General features: G+C 38.2%; 1 protein-coding gene across 1 annotated transcript in view; it reads left to right on the top strand.

The window, feature by feature from the left end:
* The window catches only part of THSD7B (thrombospondin type 1 domain containing 7B), a 989424-nt gene that overhangs the window by 878752 nt on the left and 92475 nt on the right, over window positions 1-18197 (top strand). The window contains exon 17 of the mRNA XM_049889254.1: window positions 7084-7234. Coding sequence (XP_049745211.1) covers window positions 7084-7234 — 151 coding nt within the window. The remainder of the gene's footprint in view (window positions 1-7083; window positions 7235-18197) is intronic.

Consider the following 18197-nt stretch of genomic DNA (forward strand, 5'->3'; position numbering starts at 1 on the left):
GCACGTGACAGTCATGCATCAGTTAACATCCACAGTACATTCTGTGAAATAGGATGTTATGTGATGTGGATATTGTGCGAACATGCCTAAATGTAATAGCATTCACGGGTTTTCCACCTTCATGTTGTTTGATAACCTTAAGTTTGTCTTCCAAATTGATACTTCTCCTTTGCCTCTTGCTGCTGCAAATTTCTCAGTGGAAATTCCAAACCTCCACTCTCCTCATATGTTCCATTTTCAAATTTCTTCCACTTCTCAGAGGAAATAGAAGCCCTGAAACCAACAATTGCATAAATTTCCTCCAGTTACAGTGAAAGAGATGCAATTCCCCCTGCCTTAGGTCACTTTCTTCAGCTGTACTCTAAATCCCAACCCCTCTCATCCTCTCAGGGGTAATTTACACTGTAAAGGAGAGACCAGAAAATAGCAGATGCCAAGATATGCGTGGACACTCAGCAAATGTAACAGATATGTATTTTTTCATATTGCTTGACCTTTCCACAGCATTTGCAAGTACATATCGGAAAAGCAAAAAATAAATAATGAATCTCCACCTATCATTCTGACTTCTCAGGCTTTTACATGTTTGACTACCACTATTTACTCTGGTATGGGACCATGGTTGGACATTGCCCGAACGGACATTATGCTTTGCATGACTCTATATGGAATAGATCTTCCAGGCTTCTGGCGTTCCAAACTATCATTGACTTTAATAAGAGTCTATGTTTTAAAGAATGAGACAGCTTATCTCTTCTTTTTCTTAAAACTTCCAAAATAGGAGGCATTTTTATGGTTCTTCTATGACTGTGTGCTACCAGGACTCCACATGCCATGTACTATTCTAGGGACTGGGGATAAAACAGTGAAAAAAAAAAAAAAAAAGCTCTGTCCTCAAAGAACTTCAATTATAGCTTCAGAAAAAACAAAAATATCTAACTAATATATAATGAAATGTTTCTGCTATGAAATGGCAAAAAGAAAAAGAAAATTGAGTTGGAGTGATGGAGAATGCTATTTTGGAGAGGTTGGTCAGTAAAGTGACATTTCGGCATAAACTTGAAAGAAGTGAGAGACCTGAATGAATGTGAAGATCTGTAGAAAGAGAATTCCAAGAAGAGAGTATATAAAGCAGAAACCTTCTTGGCTTGTTGGAATAGTAGCAAGATGGCCCATGTGCCTTGTGCCAGTACCCAAGTCCTTGAGAGGAAGACTTTGGGTGTTATTCTAACTGCAACATGAGGGTATGAAAAGTTTGAGAGAGATAATATGCTTTCATTTACATTTGAAGAGCACCATATTGGATGTTACAGGGAAGAGACTGTGGAGTATGAGAAGATTACATTTGGGATATATTTTGAAAGTGGAGAACATAGGATTTTCTGATAAAGTGATTGTGGAAGAAAGAGAAGTGTCAGAGGTGACCCCTAGGTTGTTTGGCCTGAGCAGTCATATGAATGATGACAAGTTTGTTTAGAAGCAGACTTGAGAGAGAAAATAAAAAATGTGGTTTTGAACACATTAAGTTTGAGGCGATATTAGCCTTTCATCTATTAAAGTCTGGAGTTCAAGGGAGAGGCTGAGGCTAGGGATATAAATTGGGGCATTTTTACATATAGATTTGGTATAGATCAATAAGAGAAGAAGCTGATCTCGAAGGTACTCTAACATTTATACATTAGAGCAAAGAAGATGATGCTACATATGAGACTGAGAATGAAGAGGCAGTGGGGTAGGAGGAAACCCTTCAAGGAAAAGTGGGAAGTCAAAAATGAAAGTTGTCAAGAAGGAGGGAGCAATCAATCATTTCAAGTGCTTCTGAGAAGTTTACCAAGTCGAAGTCTGAGAATTGACCTTTGGATTTGGCAATGTGGAGTCTATTCATGACCCTGATGAGAGATTTCTCTGATAAGATAATAAAGCAAGATTAAAGTGAGTTCAGGAAGTAGTCAGTGGGGAGAAAGTAGAGACAGCAAATCTAGACAGTGTTGTAGAGCAGTTTTGCAATGAATATGAGTAGAAAGGAGATGAGACTGAAGGAAGATATGGCAAGGAAAAGGGTAATGCAGGGGATAGCCACAGGAGTATTCTCGTTTGGAAACCCCTCTCAATTTCAATCTTTTTAAGTGTTTATTCATAGGTTTGTCATAATTCCCAGAATAATCTCTTCTTAAATCATGCCTGAAGTAGATAATCCTAGCCACCAGTATTCTGGGAACCTGTTGAATATGGCTGGTTTGGTAGGAAGAATAATGGTGCCCCAAAGTTGTCCACTGCTACCTTACATGGCAAAAAGGACTTTGTGGGTGTGAATAAAGTAAGGATCTTCAGAAGCGGAGATTGTCTTGGATTATCCAAGTAGACTAATTTAATCACAAGGGTCCTTAAAAGTAAATAGGGAGGCAGAGAGAGTCAGCCATATGAAGGACCTGGCAGTCTACCTCTGAGAAGATTTAGCCAGTGAAAACCTTATGAATAGCAGCAGAACATTGTCTGATATAGTGCTAGAAGATGAGCCCCTCAGGTTGGAAGGCATTCAAAAGACTATTGGGGAAGATCTGCCAACTCAAAGTAGAGTCGACCTTAATGACATGGATGGAGTCCAGCTTTTAGGACCCTCATTTGCTGATGTGGCCTGACTCAAAATGAGAAGAAACAGCTGTAAACATCCATTAATAATCAGAACATGGAATATACAAAGTATGAACTAGGAAAATTGGAAATCATCAAAATGAAATGGAATACATGAACATTGATATCATAGGCATTAGTGAACTGAAATGGACTGGTTTTGACCATTTTGAATTGGACAGTCATATGGTCTACTATGGAAGTGACAAATTGAAGAAGAATGACATTGCATTCACCATCAAAAAGAACATTTCAAAATCTATCCTGAAGTACAACGCTGTCAGTGATAAGATATCCATACGCCTACAAGGAAGACCAGTTAATAACACTATTATTCAAATTTACACACCAACCACTAGGGCCAAGGATGAAGACATTGAAGATTTTTACAACTTCTGCAGTCTGAAATTGATCTAACATGCAAACATGATGCATTGATAATTACTGGTGATTGGAATGGGAGAGTTGGAAACAAGAAGGATCGGTAGTTGGAAAATATGGCCTTGGTGATAGAAACAATGCCAGAGATCGCATGATAGAGTTTTGCAAGACCAGTGACTTCTTCATTGCAAATACCTTTTTTCACCAACGTAAACTATACATGTAGACCTCACCAGATGGTGTACACAAGAATCAAATTGACTACAACTGTGGGAAGAGATGATGGAAAAGCTCAATATCATCAGTGGGAACAAGGCCAGGGATTGACTGTGGAACAGATCATCCATTGTTCATATGCAAGTTCTAGTTGAAACTGAAGAAAATTAGACCAAGTCTATGAAAGCCAACGTATGACCTCGAGTATATCCCACCTGAATTTAGAGAACGTCTTGAGAATAGATTGACATGTTGAACACTAATGACTGACGTCCAGATGAGTTGTGGAATGACATCAAGGACATCATCCATGAAGAAAGCAAGAGGTCATTAAAAAGACAGGAAAGAAAGAAAAGACCAAAATGGATGTCAGAAGAGACTCAGAAACTTGGTCTTGAACATCCAGTACCTAAAGCAAAAGGAAGAAATAATGAAGTAAAAGAACTGAACAGAAGATTTCAAGGGGCTGCTCAAGAAGATAAAGCAAAGTATTATGACATGTGCAAAGAGCGGAGATAGAAAACCAAAATGGAAGAACACACTCAGCACTTCTCAAGCTGAAAGAAGGGAAGAAAAAATTCAAGCCTCAAGTTTCAATAGTGAAAGACTCTATTGGAAAAATATTAAGCTACCAAGGAAGCGTCAAAAGAAGATTGAAAATACACGCAGTCATTGTACCAAAAAGAATTGTTCAGCGATCAACCATTTCAAGAGGTAGCATATGAACAGGAACCGATGGTAATGAAGGAAGAAGTCCAAGCTGCGCTGAAGGCATTGGTGAAAAACAAGGCTTCAGAAATTGACAGAATATCAACTAAGATGTTTCAGCAAATGGATGCACTGCTGGAAGTGCTCACTCGTCTATGCCAAGAAATTTGGAAGACAGCTACCTCGCCAACTGACTAGAAGAGATCCATATATATGCCTATTCCCAAGAAAGGTGATCCAATCAAATTGGGAAATTATCAAACAATATCATTAATATCACATGCAAGTAAAATTTTGCTGCTGAAGGTCTTTCAAAAGCGGCTGCAGCAGTATGTGGACAATGAACTGCCAGAAATTCATGCCAGATTCAGAAGAGGACGCGGAACCAGGGATGTCACTGCTGATGTCAGATGGATCCTGGCTGAAAGCAGAGAATACCAGAAGGATGTTTACCTGTGTTTTATCGACTATGCTAGGTCATTCAACTGTGTGAATCGTAACAAATTATGGATAATATTGCATTAATTTTGCTCATGAAGAACTTGTACATAGATCAAGAGGCAATTGGACAGAACAAGGGGATACTGTGTGGTTTAAAGTCAGGAAAGGTGTGCGTCAGGATTATATCCTTTCCCCTTACCTATTCAATCTGTATGCTGAGCAGATAATCCAAGAAGCTGGAGTATATGAAGAACAGGGCATCAGGACTGGCGGAAGGCTTATTAATAACTTACATTATACAGATGACACAACCTTGCTTGCTGAAAGTGAAGAGGACTTGAAGCACTTACTGATGAAGATGAAAGACCACAGCCTTCAGTATGGATTCCACCTCAACATAAAGAAAGCAAAAATCCTCACAACTGGACCAATAAGCAACATCATGATAAATGGAGAAAAGATTGAAGTTGTCAAGGATTTCATTTTACTTGGATCCATAATCAACACCCATGGAAGCAGCAGTCCAGAAATAAAAAGACCCATTGCATTGGGTAACTCTGCTGCAAAAGACCTCTTCAAAATATTGAAGAGCAAAGATATCACCTTGAAGGCTAAGGTGTGCCTGACCCAAGCCATAGTGTTTTCAGTGGCATCATAATGCATGCAAAAGCTGAGCAGTGAGTAAGGAAGACAGAAGAAGAATTGACACCTTTGAATTGTGGTGTTGGCAAAGAATATTGAATATACCATGGACTACCAAAAGAACTAACAAATCCGTCTTGAAAGAAGTACAACCAGAATGCTCCTTAGAGCAACGATGGCGAGACTACATCTTACATACTTTGGACATGTTGTCAGGAGAGATGAGTCCCTGGAGAAGGACATCTTGTTTGGTAAAGTAGATGGTTAATGAAAAAGAGGAAGACCCTCAAGGAGATGGATTAACCAAATGGCTGCAACAATGGGCTCAAGCATAACAACGATTATGGGCATGTTGCAGGACCGGGCAGTGTTTCATTTTGTTGTACATAGGCTTGCTATGAGTCAGAACTGACCTAACGGCACCTAACAACAACAACAACCCCTGGCAGCTCAGTGGTTAAGAGCTACAGCTGCTAAGCAAAAGGTCAGCAGTTTGAATCCACTAGGCACTTCTTGGAAGCCCTATGGGGCACTTCTACTATGTCCTATACGGTCGCTATGAGTCTGAATCAACTTGACAGCAATGGGTTTGGTTTCTTAGTACAGATAATAAACCTTTAATAATCTACAGGAGTTATTGGCATAAATACAGAGACATGCACAAATTATAAGGGTGCAGTTTGATGCGTTTTCATAATGTGAACACACCTGTGTACCCAGCCCAGAGTTCAAGAAACAAAATTTTACCAGCACTGTGTAAGCACCTGTCAGTCACTAACATTCCTGCAGTAGTAGCCAGTATTCTGACTTCTGACATGATAGATTAGTATTGTCTGCCTTTGAACTTTATATGAATAGAAACATATGGTATATACTCTTCTGTATTTAGCTTCTTTTGTTCAACATTACGTTTGTGAGCTTCGTCCATGTTCTTTCGTGTAGCAACAGCTCACACATTCTCATCACTATATAGTATTTTAATGGATGAATTTCCCACAATATTTTTATCCATTCCACTGTTCTTGGACATTTGGATGGTTTCTAGTTTGATTTATTATGAATTGTAGCTGCTATGAACATTTTCTTTTTTTTTTTTTTTTTTAGGGGGCACACATTTTTTTGCATATCCAAATAGAAGTGATATTTTGGGGTTACATTGTATTATATGTTTAGCTTTTGTAGATACTGCCAAACAGTTTTCTAAACAATTTATGCTCCAACCAACAAAGTAAAAGAGTCACAGTTGCTGCACACCCTTGCCAAATCTTGGTATTTTTCCTTTTTAATTTATGTCATTCTGGGTGGTGCATAGTAATATCACACTTGTTTTCATTTGATTGAATAGTCATTAAATCTTCATGAGCAATAATTCTTTATCTCACCATCTCCCGCACTTATCTCTAGGTGTGACACAGAGTAGGTCCAGCACCTCCGATGTGTGCATCTAGACTACATGCTCAACTGCTGCTGGAAAATACTTGCTTATTGTCCTTTGGTTTATAACAAGGAAGCTACTTACTGAAATGTGAAAAATACCTGAAAAGCTAACATATTAAATTATGTTTCACATTATTTTACTGTAATCTTTGTCCAACTCATGTGCAATGAGTTGGACAAAGATTAGGAAAGTTTAGGTGGTACGAGATGGAAATTTGGGAAATTCTGCGAGAGCCGCAGGTGTGAAGGCACAGGCTAACTACAAAGTAAGGGATTTACTCAGAGGAGAAGAAGCTTCTAGATTTGACACAGTAAAAAGAATGTTCACTCAGTGCTGGACCTGTGTGATATTGTGCGTCTCTTTAGCTTGAGAGTTCTTCAAGAAAACCATGCTCTCTAGTCTTACTGTTCTCTCCTGCTGTGCTGAATCTTAGATTCTGCACTGAGTTACCACTTGATAAAGGCTGACTGGCCCCAGATTAAATTTTTATTTCCTGGTTGCTTCACTAACCTTGTTTTATGTTTAATTATCATTGAGGAATAAGTAATTATGATACAATATAACCACTTTCTATTTACTTTCCATGGCTTTAACTGATCGACTTATGTTGTAATCTTGCCTTACAGGTGTGTGAATACCGCTGACACTGAAGGCGGGGCAGTGGACAATAGCCTATGCAACCAGGATGAAATTCCCCCAGAAACCCAGTCCTGTTCTCTGCTGTGTCCCAGTGAATGTGTCATGTCTGACTGGGGACCATGGAGCAAATGCCCACAGGTAATTTTCTTTTTCTTGTCAGTGCCGTGATATTCTGGTACTGCCTTTCCTGTTCTCTATACACTAACAATGCTGCTCTCCAGAGCCTTTTTTCTGAGGAAGCAAAAATAAGATTTCAGCAAGAGATACTGAACAATTTAAAATGCCAGTGCTTCTTTCAAAGCCTTTATCGTGGCAACAGGAACAAGGAAAATGAGCCTGTAAAGATCACGCTGTAGAACACCACTGCATACCCATTGTTGAAGGGGTCTTCTTTAGTACCAACATGGTTCTTATTATAATCTCCTGGCTCTATTGCATTTTTGTGTGTGTGTGTGCAGAATCAATTATATCTTAATAGCTCAACTCCACTGTGTAATTTAGCTTCTGTTAGTGTTGATCTGTCTTGCCTTTTGCAGTTTTCCCAAAGATGAAGTGTTCTACCGCCATGTTACTGCCTCTCCCAAAGCTGATAGAAACCCATTTCTAAGTCTAAAGCATTTCTCTTAATTTTCACCTTAAAAAAGAAAACAGAGTAGGAATACTGCAAAACAAACATTCTTCAAGTAGTATCACCACCCAGCCCAGTGTCGCTGAGTCAAGTAGTATATAGTTCAGCTTAATGTTCTTAGAAGATAAATTCTGGTATTTTTAACATATTTCTGCCTAAGGATTGAAAAGAGCAAATAAGGAAAAGGAGCATATTATATGAGTCCAACATTAGGAAGGAAAGAATTATATACTTTGAATTCAACCGTTACAAAAAAAAAAAAACTGTTGCCGTGGCGTCATTTTCAGGTCACGGCAACCCCGTGTGTTAGAGTAGAATTGCCCCGTATGGTTTACTCGGCTATAATCTTCTGGAAACGGATCACCAGGCCTTTTTTTTGTGGCACCGCTGGCTAGGTTCAGACCTCCAACCTTGAAGTTGGTAGTCGAGCACAAACCTTTTGTGCCAGCCAGGGACCTCAAATTGTGGAAAGACTGTGATAAACCTTTGTATGGAAATGGTAAGTATGTTTGAAATCAGTTACTATCTTATATTTTCAGTTTTTTGTGTGTTCTTTGAGAGTTCCTTATTAATTTTTGCAAACTATATTTGATATTTCCGTAATTCTGTCCCTGAAAGAGATTTTCCTCTGACGGCACTGGGTTTTTTTGGGTTTGTTTTTTTTTTTTTCTTTTTTAAATGGTGTTGGGTTGTTCTTTGGCGGTAGGACAACAATATTAAAATGAAGAGGTACCAACAAAGAATAATTTATGGGAGTGGAATGCTTTTTCTATTATGTCTTTAATTTTGCATGAACCTGATTATAATGAAAATTAACCTTTATTGAGCACTGATTGTGTGCCAGGTACATGCAAGAGTTCTTCCATTTAATTCTTGCAGCAATTCTACTACATAGGTACTATTATTTGTCCCATTGTACGGATGAGGAAACTGATGTTCAGAAGGGCTAAGTAGATCACACAAAGTTCCACACTTAATAAGTGATGGGGCTGAGAAAAAAACTTACTCTGTCTGATGAAACCAAAATCTTTTCTCTTAAATATTTGGCTCCTTGCTTAGAAGAATTGGAGTTTCTTTTTCTTTAAAATGGAATATTTATTTTAAAAACAAAGGTAGTAGTTTTAGCTCTGTGGATGAGGACTTCATGACTGAGTATATATATATATATTCATACTTTAAAAAGTGTTCTAGCATGCACTATTTAACAGCCTGCAGAAGTTTAATTAAATGTACAGGTCATGATCTTTCTCACTTCTTTTTCTAATTTGCTCACAGAAGACTCTATTAAGCTCTAATCACTTTGCAATGAAAATGTTGCCCCTTTTTTTTTAAGTCAAGGTGTCTGGCCGATGAGCTAAAATTTTTGTTGTAGGAGCATTTTACGCAATGTATTGATGGCCTGGCATACCGCATTTGTTTTTTTGGGTTTCTAAGTGGCAATTTTTTTTTCCCCGAAGCTTGCTTTTCCAAACATAGTCACTCTATTTTTAAAGTGTTTAGAAATTAGAAATAGAGCTAATATTTTAACCTCCTTTCATGCATCTGGAAGATGACATAGTTGCTTGTTTGCCAACATGGAATGAGAGGGGTGCTCCTTCAAGCACTTTTGTACCTTCCAAGCTACATAATAATACAGCTGCGATGACACAGTAACTTTCGCTGAGCATTTATCATATAACTGACAAGTGCTGGAGACTATGTATAACTCGAAGTTTTAAAAGGACCCTGTGTGGTGGTGTTAGAGCACGTGTCCATGGTCACCCAGATCTGCCTGAGCACCACAGTCTCGCTCTGTCTAGCTGATCTCAGGGGTCTTGCTCTGTCTAGCTGATCTCAGGTGTAAAGAGAAACTTCAAAATGATTAAAAAAAAAAAAAATAGAGTGCCTACCTGATTATTTTCCCTATATCTAGATATGTGGCAGAAATTGTAATCAGTTGCAAGATCTTTGCATAGCACCCTGACATCACAGGAGGTAAATTAGTACTTGACAATGGTGATGGTTATGATCATAGCAAAGGCAGCAAGGCGAATCTTTGTGCCTGATGTTTAGTTAGTACTTCAGTGTGCATTTCTTGAGAAAAAGAAAACAATTACTATCTTATAACGTTTCTCCATACCATCTGCTGATTTATGGACTCTAAATATTGGCCATTATTTTAGCAAATTCTCCTTCAATAATCTGTGTCCTAGAGAGAGATTCATCTCGAGGAAATGGCTCATGCGTTTGTAGAGGCTGGCAAGTCCCAAGGCCATGGGTCAGGTGTCAGAAGTCAGGCTGAAGTCTTCTCCTGACTCATGTAGCTGCAGAGGCTGACGAACCCAAGATCCATAGGTCAGACGGCAGGCTGCTGGCTCAGGGCTGTGAAGGCCGAGGAATCCAAGATTGGTAGTTAATAAGGCAGGCTGCTGGCCCGAGTCCCAAGAACTGGAGATCAGATGCTGACGAGCTGAATGCAGGATACAGAGCAGAGCAAAAGCCAGCAGGTTTTGTTGGAAAGTCCATGTTTATTGGATGCATGCCAGACCCCCAAGGAATCTCCCTTTCAACTGATTGGCTACTCACAGCAGATCCCATCATGGAGGTGATCACATTATATCATACCTCATCATGGCAGTGATTACATCATTATATGATTGATAAACTACATTATAACTGCCAAACCACTGAGAATCATGTCCCAGCCAAGTCGACACACAACCTTAATGATCATAGCCTGCAGTATGACATATTGGCTTTTGTTTGTTTGTTTTTCTTTTTCCTCCCAGGGAAGTATTTTAGAGCTAAACAAATAAACAAGCAAACAAAAAAGAGCTCTTTAAAAAAATTTTTTTTTCTGAGACCGAATTATATTTCTTTATCGGCACTGGGTTTTTTTTTCCACTGGGATGTATGCACAAAATACTCTGAAATTTATATTTCAATTTAGCTGCAAAAATTCTAATGTAAAACAAGTTTAATGTATTTTTTAAACATAATGAACAGGCAGATTTGCCAGTTAATTAAAATAAATTTAAGAAAATCAGTAATTGAAATTATTTACTGAATTCCTGGTATGTGCCCTGCACTCTGGGGCCAAAGATATATCACAGACCATCACTGCCACGGAGAAGCTCACAGTCCTCAGATCTTTATAAATATATACTATACAGGTGTCGCAAAGGATTGATTGGCCAGCTATCAGTGTTCGTTATTTCACACAGTGTTCACTAGATAAAAGAGATTAAATGAATAGTCCTTCAGCTGTAGGTCAGTGATTCTCAAACTAACACACATAAGAATCATCTGGAGAGTATATTAAAACACAGATTCCTTGGTCCTATCCCCAGTAATTCTAATTCAATGGGTGTGGGGCTAATTTGCATTTCTAACAAGTTTCAAAGTGATGCAGATTCTGATGTTTTGGGAACACCCTTTGATTGGCAGTGCTCTTGGCCATTGTGTCCAAGTCCTGTTCTTCCTAAATCTCAGATTAATTACAGTTACTTATTGAACATCTGGAAACCCTGGTGGCGTAGTAGCTAAGTGCTATGGCTGCTAACCAAAAGGTCTGCAGTTTGAATCCACCAGGCACTCCTTGGAAACTCTGTGGAGCAGTTCTACTCTGTCGTATAGGGTCGCTATGAGTCGGAATCAACTTGATGGCATTGGGTTTGGGTTTGTTTTGATTTCCTGAACATCTAATAAACACCTTACAGTACATGGAACCTTAGCTGACGTTTACAAATGCCTGCCATGTGTCAGGCAATGTGCTTAGTGTTTTATATTTACTATCACATTTCATCTTCACAGTGCTACTATGAAATAGATACTATCATCCCCCCAGTGAATAGATGAGAAGATGAGTCACAGAGTGGTTTAGTAACTTGCTACTTTCAAAGAGCCAGTAAGAGGCACAGTGAGTTTGGGATTGGAAAATGTGTGTGGCAGGGTTGCATCCTTTCACCATGCTTACTCAGTCTGTGCCTAACAAATAATCCGAGAAGCTAGACTGTATGAAGAAGAACACAGCATCAGGACTGGAGGAAGACTCATTAACAAACTGCAATATGCAGATGACACAACTTTCCTTGCTAGAAATGAAGACAACTTGAAGTACTTAGTGATGGAGATCAAAGACTAAAGCCTTCAGTATGGATTATACCTGAATGTAAAAAAAAAAAAAAGAAAATTCTCACAACTAGACCAATAAACATCATGATTAATGATGAAGAAATTGAAGGTATCAATAATTTCATTCTACTTGGATCAACAATCAACCCCCATGAAAGCAGCAATCAAGAAATCAGATAAATATTGTATTGGAAAAATCTGCCCCCAAAGATCTCTTTAAAGTATTAAAAGGCAGAGGTGTCACTTTGATGACTAAGGTGTGCCTGACCCAAGCCAAGATCTTTTCAGTCCCCTCATATGCAAGCAAAAGCTAGATAGTGAAAAAAGAAGACATAATGCACTTAAATTGAAATGTTAATGAAGAATATTGAATATACCATGGACTGTCAGAAGAGTGAACGAATCAATCTTAGAAGAAATACAACTGGAATGCTCTTTAGAGGTGAGGATGGCTAGACTTCAGCTTACTTACTTTGGACACATCATCAGAAATGACCAGTTGATCAAAAAGGATATCATGTTTGGTAAAGTAGAGGGTCAGTGAAAACGAGGAAAACCCTCCATGAGATGGATTGGCACGATAGCCGCAACAATGGACGCAAACTTATCAGAGATCATATTAGTGATGATTGCACAATATGACTGACGTAATTGGTGTCTATGAATTGTATACCTGAAATATGTTAAAATGACAAATGTTGTCTTATGTGTATTTTTACAAAAAAAAAAAAAAATCATAGAGATAGTGCAGGACCGGCAATGTTTCATTCTGTTATACATAAAGTCACCATGAGTGGCAATTAACAACAAATAATGAAGCTAGACTTTCCAAACTACCACAAAAGAAATAGAAGCCACGATTCCTGTCCTCGAGGACATTTAGGCTGTAAAATCTGTAGTCTCTTTTTTTTAGTTTGTTTTTGGTTATTGGGTTTATACGGGAGAATTATTTCCAAGTTGGCTGGTATGCCTCATTTGAGTAGGTTGCCAAAGAATGAAGAGAATGGAGTCATTAAAGAGGGTTGGATCTAATGCCATGGAATGCTTGCCAGATGTATGATTGTATGATTGTATGATTATGGCCAAGTTATTTAAACTTCTGAATTATACTTTCTCCTTCTCTGGACAGTGAGAACAATGACAGCGGTTTTCCAGATTAAGGATTAGAGATAATATACATATAAAGTAAATACCACCGCATATTCCTTAATACAAGATTGTTTAAAAAAAAAAAAAGTAGAAGCAAATGAAAGTTCCCACTTACATTGTTTACAAAAGACAGGTAGTATATTTTCTAAACCACACAGAAAATATCCCTCTCCACATGCAAAATGAGTTATTACTGGATCTTACTGAAAGAAAATGTCACCTCCATGATTGAAAAATGACATATCTAATTTAATAGTACATAGTCCCAAAAAATAAGGTATCAGAAAGAAAATTTTGAATAAATGAGTTACTGACCTTCCAGTAACTGCCAATTGCAGACCGTGCAGAAGAGCTAACAGGACAAAGGCATTACCAATTTTATTGGGGCCATTTTAAAACTGTACTGGGAAGAGCTGGAGACTGTAAATGGATCAAGCAAAAACAAACACAACTCAAGGAGGAATTTGAAAAAAATGGAAAACTGTGTTTCTTTTATTTTCATATTCTTACTCTTTCTTTTTCCCATAACATATATTTGTATCATTTATTTTTTTACTTCAACATGTTCACTTTTCTAGAATGCTTTAATATGAAAGAAAGCTTATACAGTTGTATGTATAAAAGCATTCTGAATAATGTTCACCTTTCAAAAGTGTATGTGTATATCTGTGTGCACACACACATATAGTTAGACTTAATAGTTTGTTAGTCAATACCCAATATTCTCCCTAATTTTTCTACCTAGAATTTTTATCTACTGAAATTTTTTCCAGTTTTTATTCTTATCCTTTATACTGCAAAATTTTGCTGATGACTATTCACAGAATCGTATATTCTTCAAAAGAGATTTATACATTTCTTAATTAAGATGTCTTAGAGCTTTGTTTTTTGTTTTGTTTTTAAAGTTTCTGAAACTGCTCAGCCCCTAATGTATCCGAAAGAATACACGGTTCTCTTCATTTATGATACCAGTCCCTATAGAAATTTTCTGTAGACCAATATGGATTTTCTATTTATGGCTCTCTTTGAGGCTTGCCAGAAGAATTTCTTAAACAATAATACTGATGGTAGAACACTAAAAGGGTCTTGAAGATGCACCTCCGACCTGAGGTATATTTTGCAGAAGCAAGCCTTTGGAAACCCTCTCTGGAAGGATGACTTAGGTTTAACAAACTGATTTGAACTTTAATTGATTCACCTCCTGCTGGATGCATCAGGGGATAGTTAGAACTGTAGCAAGGCATCCCCCCAGAATGTGGGAGTTGGACTCATTAAACAGTGGACCAAATGTAACGTCATGATCAACAGTGAGTCAAATCTTTGCATTATCACCAGGACAACTTCGGAAGAAGGAAGGAAGACTCTGAAAAGAAAGTACGTAGAGTTTATGTGTAATCAAATCTGGATTCCATCGTAATTTATTGTGCCTTCAAAGTACATCTTATTTCTATATTGTTCTGTACCCTTTTCTCTCACCGTCTGTGAGTGCAGGATATACTAGTGAAAGCCAACATGGAACATATCCGTTATTCCTTCCTGCAAAGACACTGCTTTAAAAAAAGAGAAGGAAATACGTGGCAGCTTTCCGATAAGTGCTCCAGAACTCATCCTTTGAGCGTAAGAAAAATACTCTTTATTCATGGTGCTCCAGTGTTATTTTTGGCGATGGCTGTCAGCCATGAGATTATATTACTGATGACTCAGAAATTTTGGCACCTTAACTCCACCTCTGAAAGTTGTGTTTCCAGGGAAGTAGTTCGCCTCATTATTGAGTGCTAGTACTCAGCTCCAAGCACTTCATCACCCTCTGCTAACATTCACTAACAGAGATGACACTAACACGCATCTGTATTTGTCTCTAGAGGACATGTCTTATGGTCAAGATCCCCAGGCTGCCTAGTGCTTCTCTTTGACTCACAGATGAATGCCTGAGGAGGGGAATGATGATAATTTTCTGTAATCTGGACTGAAAATCCTATTTTCTCCTGCTGAGCTAGTATTGACCCTAGTCAGAAGATGATAATTCATTAATCAGGGGCTTGAAAAATATTTTAAACGGTGTTTTTAGCCTTGGTTGCAATGAAATTTAATAGCCCTGAGAGCCATTCTCCTGTCTCAACCACATTAGGCTGTGCATAAAGGGTGCCCCATTTCATGCAATGGAGCAAATGACCATTTGATAACAGCAGTCTTGGGGTTGCTCCAGTTTTTGAAATGTAACATGTGCATATATAATTACTGTTTCTTATACTGTCTGATTTCTTTGCTTCTCAACATCTTTCTCTCTCTCTGTCCCTCTGTCAATCACCTTCTATTTTATAATAGAAATTCTCAGTTAGAAAAAATAGTATAATGTGCTGATCACTCAGCTTCAACAATTATCCACATATGACAAACTTTGTGTCTTAGTTACCTAGTGCTGCTGTAACAGAAATACCAGAAGTGAGTGGCTTTAAAGAACAGAAATTTATTTGCTCATACTTCAGGAGGCTAGAAGTCTGAATTTAGGGCACTGGCTATACAGGAAGGCTCTCTGTGTGTTAGCTCTGGGGAAAGACTCTTGTCTCTTGCAGCTTCTGTAGCGCCTGTTATTTAGTTCTTTGACAGTCTTCACTTGGCAGCTGTCTTCCCACCCCTCCACCCCACCCCACCCGCATTGGTGCTTGCTCCTGTGTCTAATCTGCTCTTTTTATAACTCAGGAATGGTTATGTTTAGGACACACTGCACACTGAAATGACCTCATTAGCATAACAAAGAAAACCCTATTCCCGAATGGGATTACAGGCACAGGTATATGCAGAATTTTTTTGGGGGGGGGAGGAGGGGGCATAATTCAATCCATAACACCTTGTTTCATTTATTTCTCTCCCTCCCCCCCCACACAGAAACTTCTCATTCCCTCTCTTGCTGTGTGACTTTATTCTCTTACATTTTATGTAATTTCATCCATAGACACTTGTATATATCTTCCAAAGAGATAAGCATTTACAACAAAGCCTAATCACAATACCTCCTAAAAGTATAATTTTCAAAAAGGTGAAAGCATGACTCTAATACAAACTGTCAAAAGTTAATTAACTCATTAATGATTAAACCAGCATAGTCGTAAGATCAGTTCAAAGAGAATTAGAGAGGGCAGAGAGTTTTCATTTCCAATAATGATGGAATAACAAGGACTGGACTTATCTTCCCATTGTAAGCAACTAGAAAAAGGGACAAAATATGTAAAACTAGACTTATCTTCCCATTGTAAAAAAAGGGGCAAAATACTAGTTTTGTCCCTTTTTCTAGTTGCTTACAATGGGAAGATAAGTCCAGTCCTTGTTATTCCATCATTATTGGAAATGAAATGTAAAACACTAGTTTTCACCCGCTGTGCAACAGGCAACATGGGACAATGAACCTGAGGGAAGAAGTGAGGTTAGCCTTATGATCATCACGGCCTTCCGGCTGCGGGCACTTTCTGGGTAGTGGTGTGAGCAGTACGTCCCAAACAGAGCTTGGCAGGGGGCAGAGATCAGAGGTCTGGGGAGGTGGATGTGGCTGGAATTTACAGGGCAAGATCCTGAAGAGGACAGTGCCAGGCTAAGATGGGAATTTAGATATCTGCACAGAGATCTCCTTTGAGTTCTTGGCTAAGTACTAGTTTGCAAATGCATGGAGTGAAATCCCATCAATTCGGGCAGAGAATAACTTCTGCAGAGCTACAAAGGTATACAAATTCCAGATCTCACACAGGTCTGGGAGACTTTTAAATCCTTTACAAACTGCACGAAGAACCTCTTCAACCCCTCAGACCAATTAGTAGAGACCCAGTAAGAGTCAGGCTTTAGGAGGAGAGCTAAAGCAAAGCCGCAATACCAACAAACCATTGTCATCTGGTCAATTCCGACTCATGGCGATCCCATGTGTGACAGAGTAGAACCGCTCCATAGAGTTTTTTTCCCTGTTATCTTTAAGGAAGCAGCTTACCAGGACTTTCTCCCCTGGCACTGCTGGGTGAGTTTGAACTGCCAACCTTTAAGTTAGTAGTGGAGTACCAGCCATTTGCTGCTAAAGTCTGCTTTAGAATTCCATTAACAAAATCTAAAGGCTAACCTTGGAAAAGATCAATCTGATCCACAACTGACTGCCTACCAACACATTTAAATGGAAGTCAAGAAACCCATTCAACAATGTAACATTCACAATGTCTAGGAGTGGCTAGTGACCAGAAAGATGCATGATGGGGGACTAGGTGGTGCAGGTAATATTTTGTTTATGTAGCGCTGGGTTGGCTATACAGGTGTTTTCACTTTGTAAAAATTAATTGAGCTACATCTCTATGATATGTGCATTTTTCTGTATGTATTTTGTACCTAATTATTATACATATGAAGAGACAACAAAGTGTGACCCATAAACAAGCAGAAACTCAGCCAATAGAAGCAGACAGAAATAACAGAGATTGTGAAATTTAAAGACACAAGATTCAGAAACAACTGTTATAAATATTTTGAGTATGCTCTAGAATTTAGAAAAATATGAGTGTAATGGGAGATACTGAAAAGAATCATATATAACTTTTAAAGATAAACAATGTCCGAAATGAAAATTTTACCAAACAGGGTTAATAAATAACACATCAGATTTTGCAGAAGAAAGATTAGTGATACAGCATAGAAACTAAACTAAAGCACAGAACAGGAAGAAAAAAAAAATACAAAAGAAAATGAGTAGAGGTTACGTGACCTGTGGGGCAATAACAAGTAGGTTAACATACGTCCAGTTGGAGTCCTTGAGGGAGAGTAGGGAGGCAGACAGAAAATATTTGGAGAGGTAATGGCTGAAATTACTCCAAATCTTGGGCTGGCTATAGTCCCCAGAGAATATTCTCTCATTTGTCTTTTCTTCTCCTATTTTTAGCTATTTATATATTTTTTTATCAAACATTACAAAAATGCTTGGCTAGTCATTAAATTTTTACCTACTCAGTTATTTAATTTGAAAACATTTTACGCATTGAAAAATATGGTGTATTTTCTCTCTTTTTTTAAATGTTAAAGCATATAGAAAATAATATAAATAATACTTTGGTGTTCAATCTATAGCTTTGTAAAATTTTAATAATTTGTGTACTTTTCCTATGCAACCCTTCGTGTGTGTGTGTGTGGAACCCTCGTGGCATGGTGGTTAGGTGCTATGGCTACTAACCAAGAGGTCAGCAGTTC

This window comes from Elephas maximus, chromosome 6 (assembly GCF_024166365.1).
Source record: "Elephas maximus indicus isolate mEleMax1 chromosome 6, mEleMax1 primary haplotype, whole genome shotgun sequence".
NCBI lineage: Eukaryota > Metazoa > Chordata > Mammalia > Proboscidea > Elephantidae > Elephas > Elephas maximus.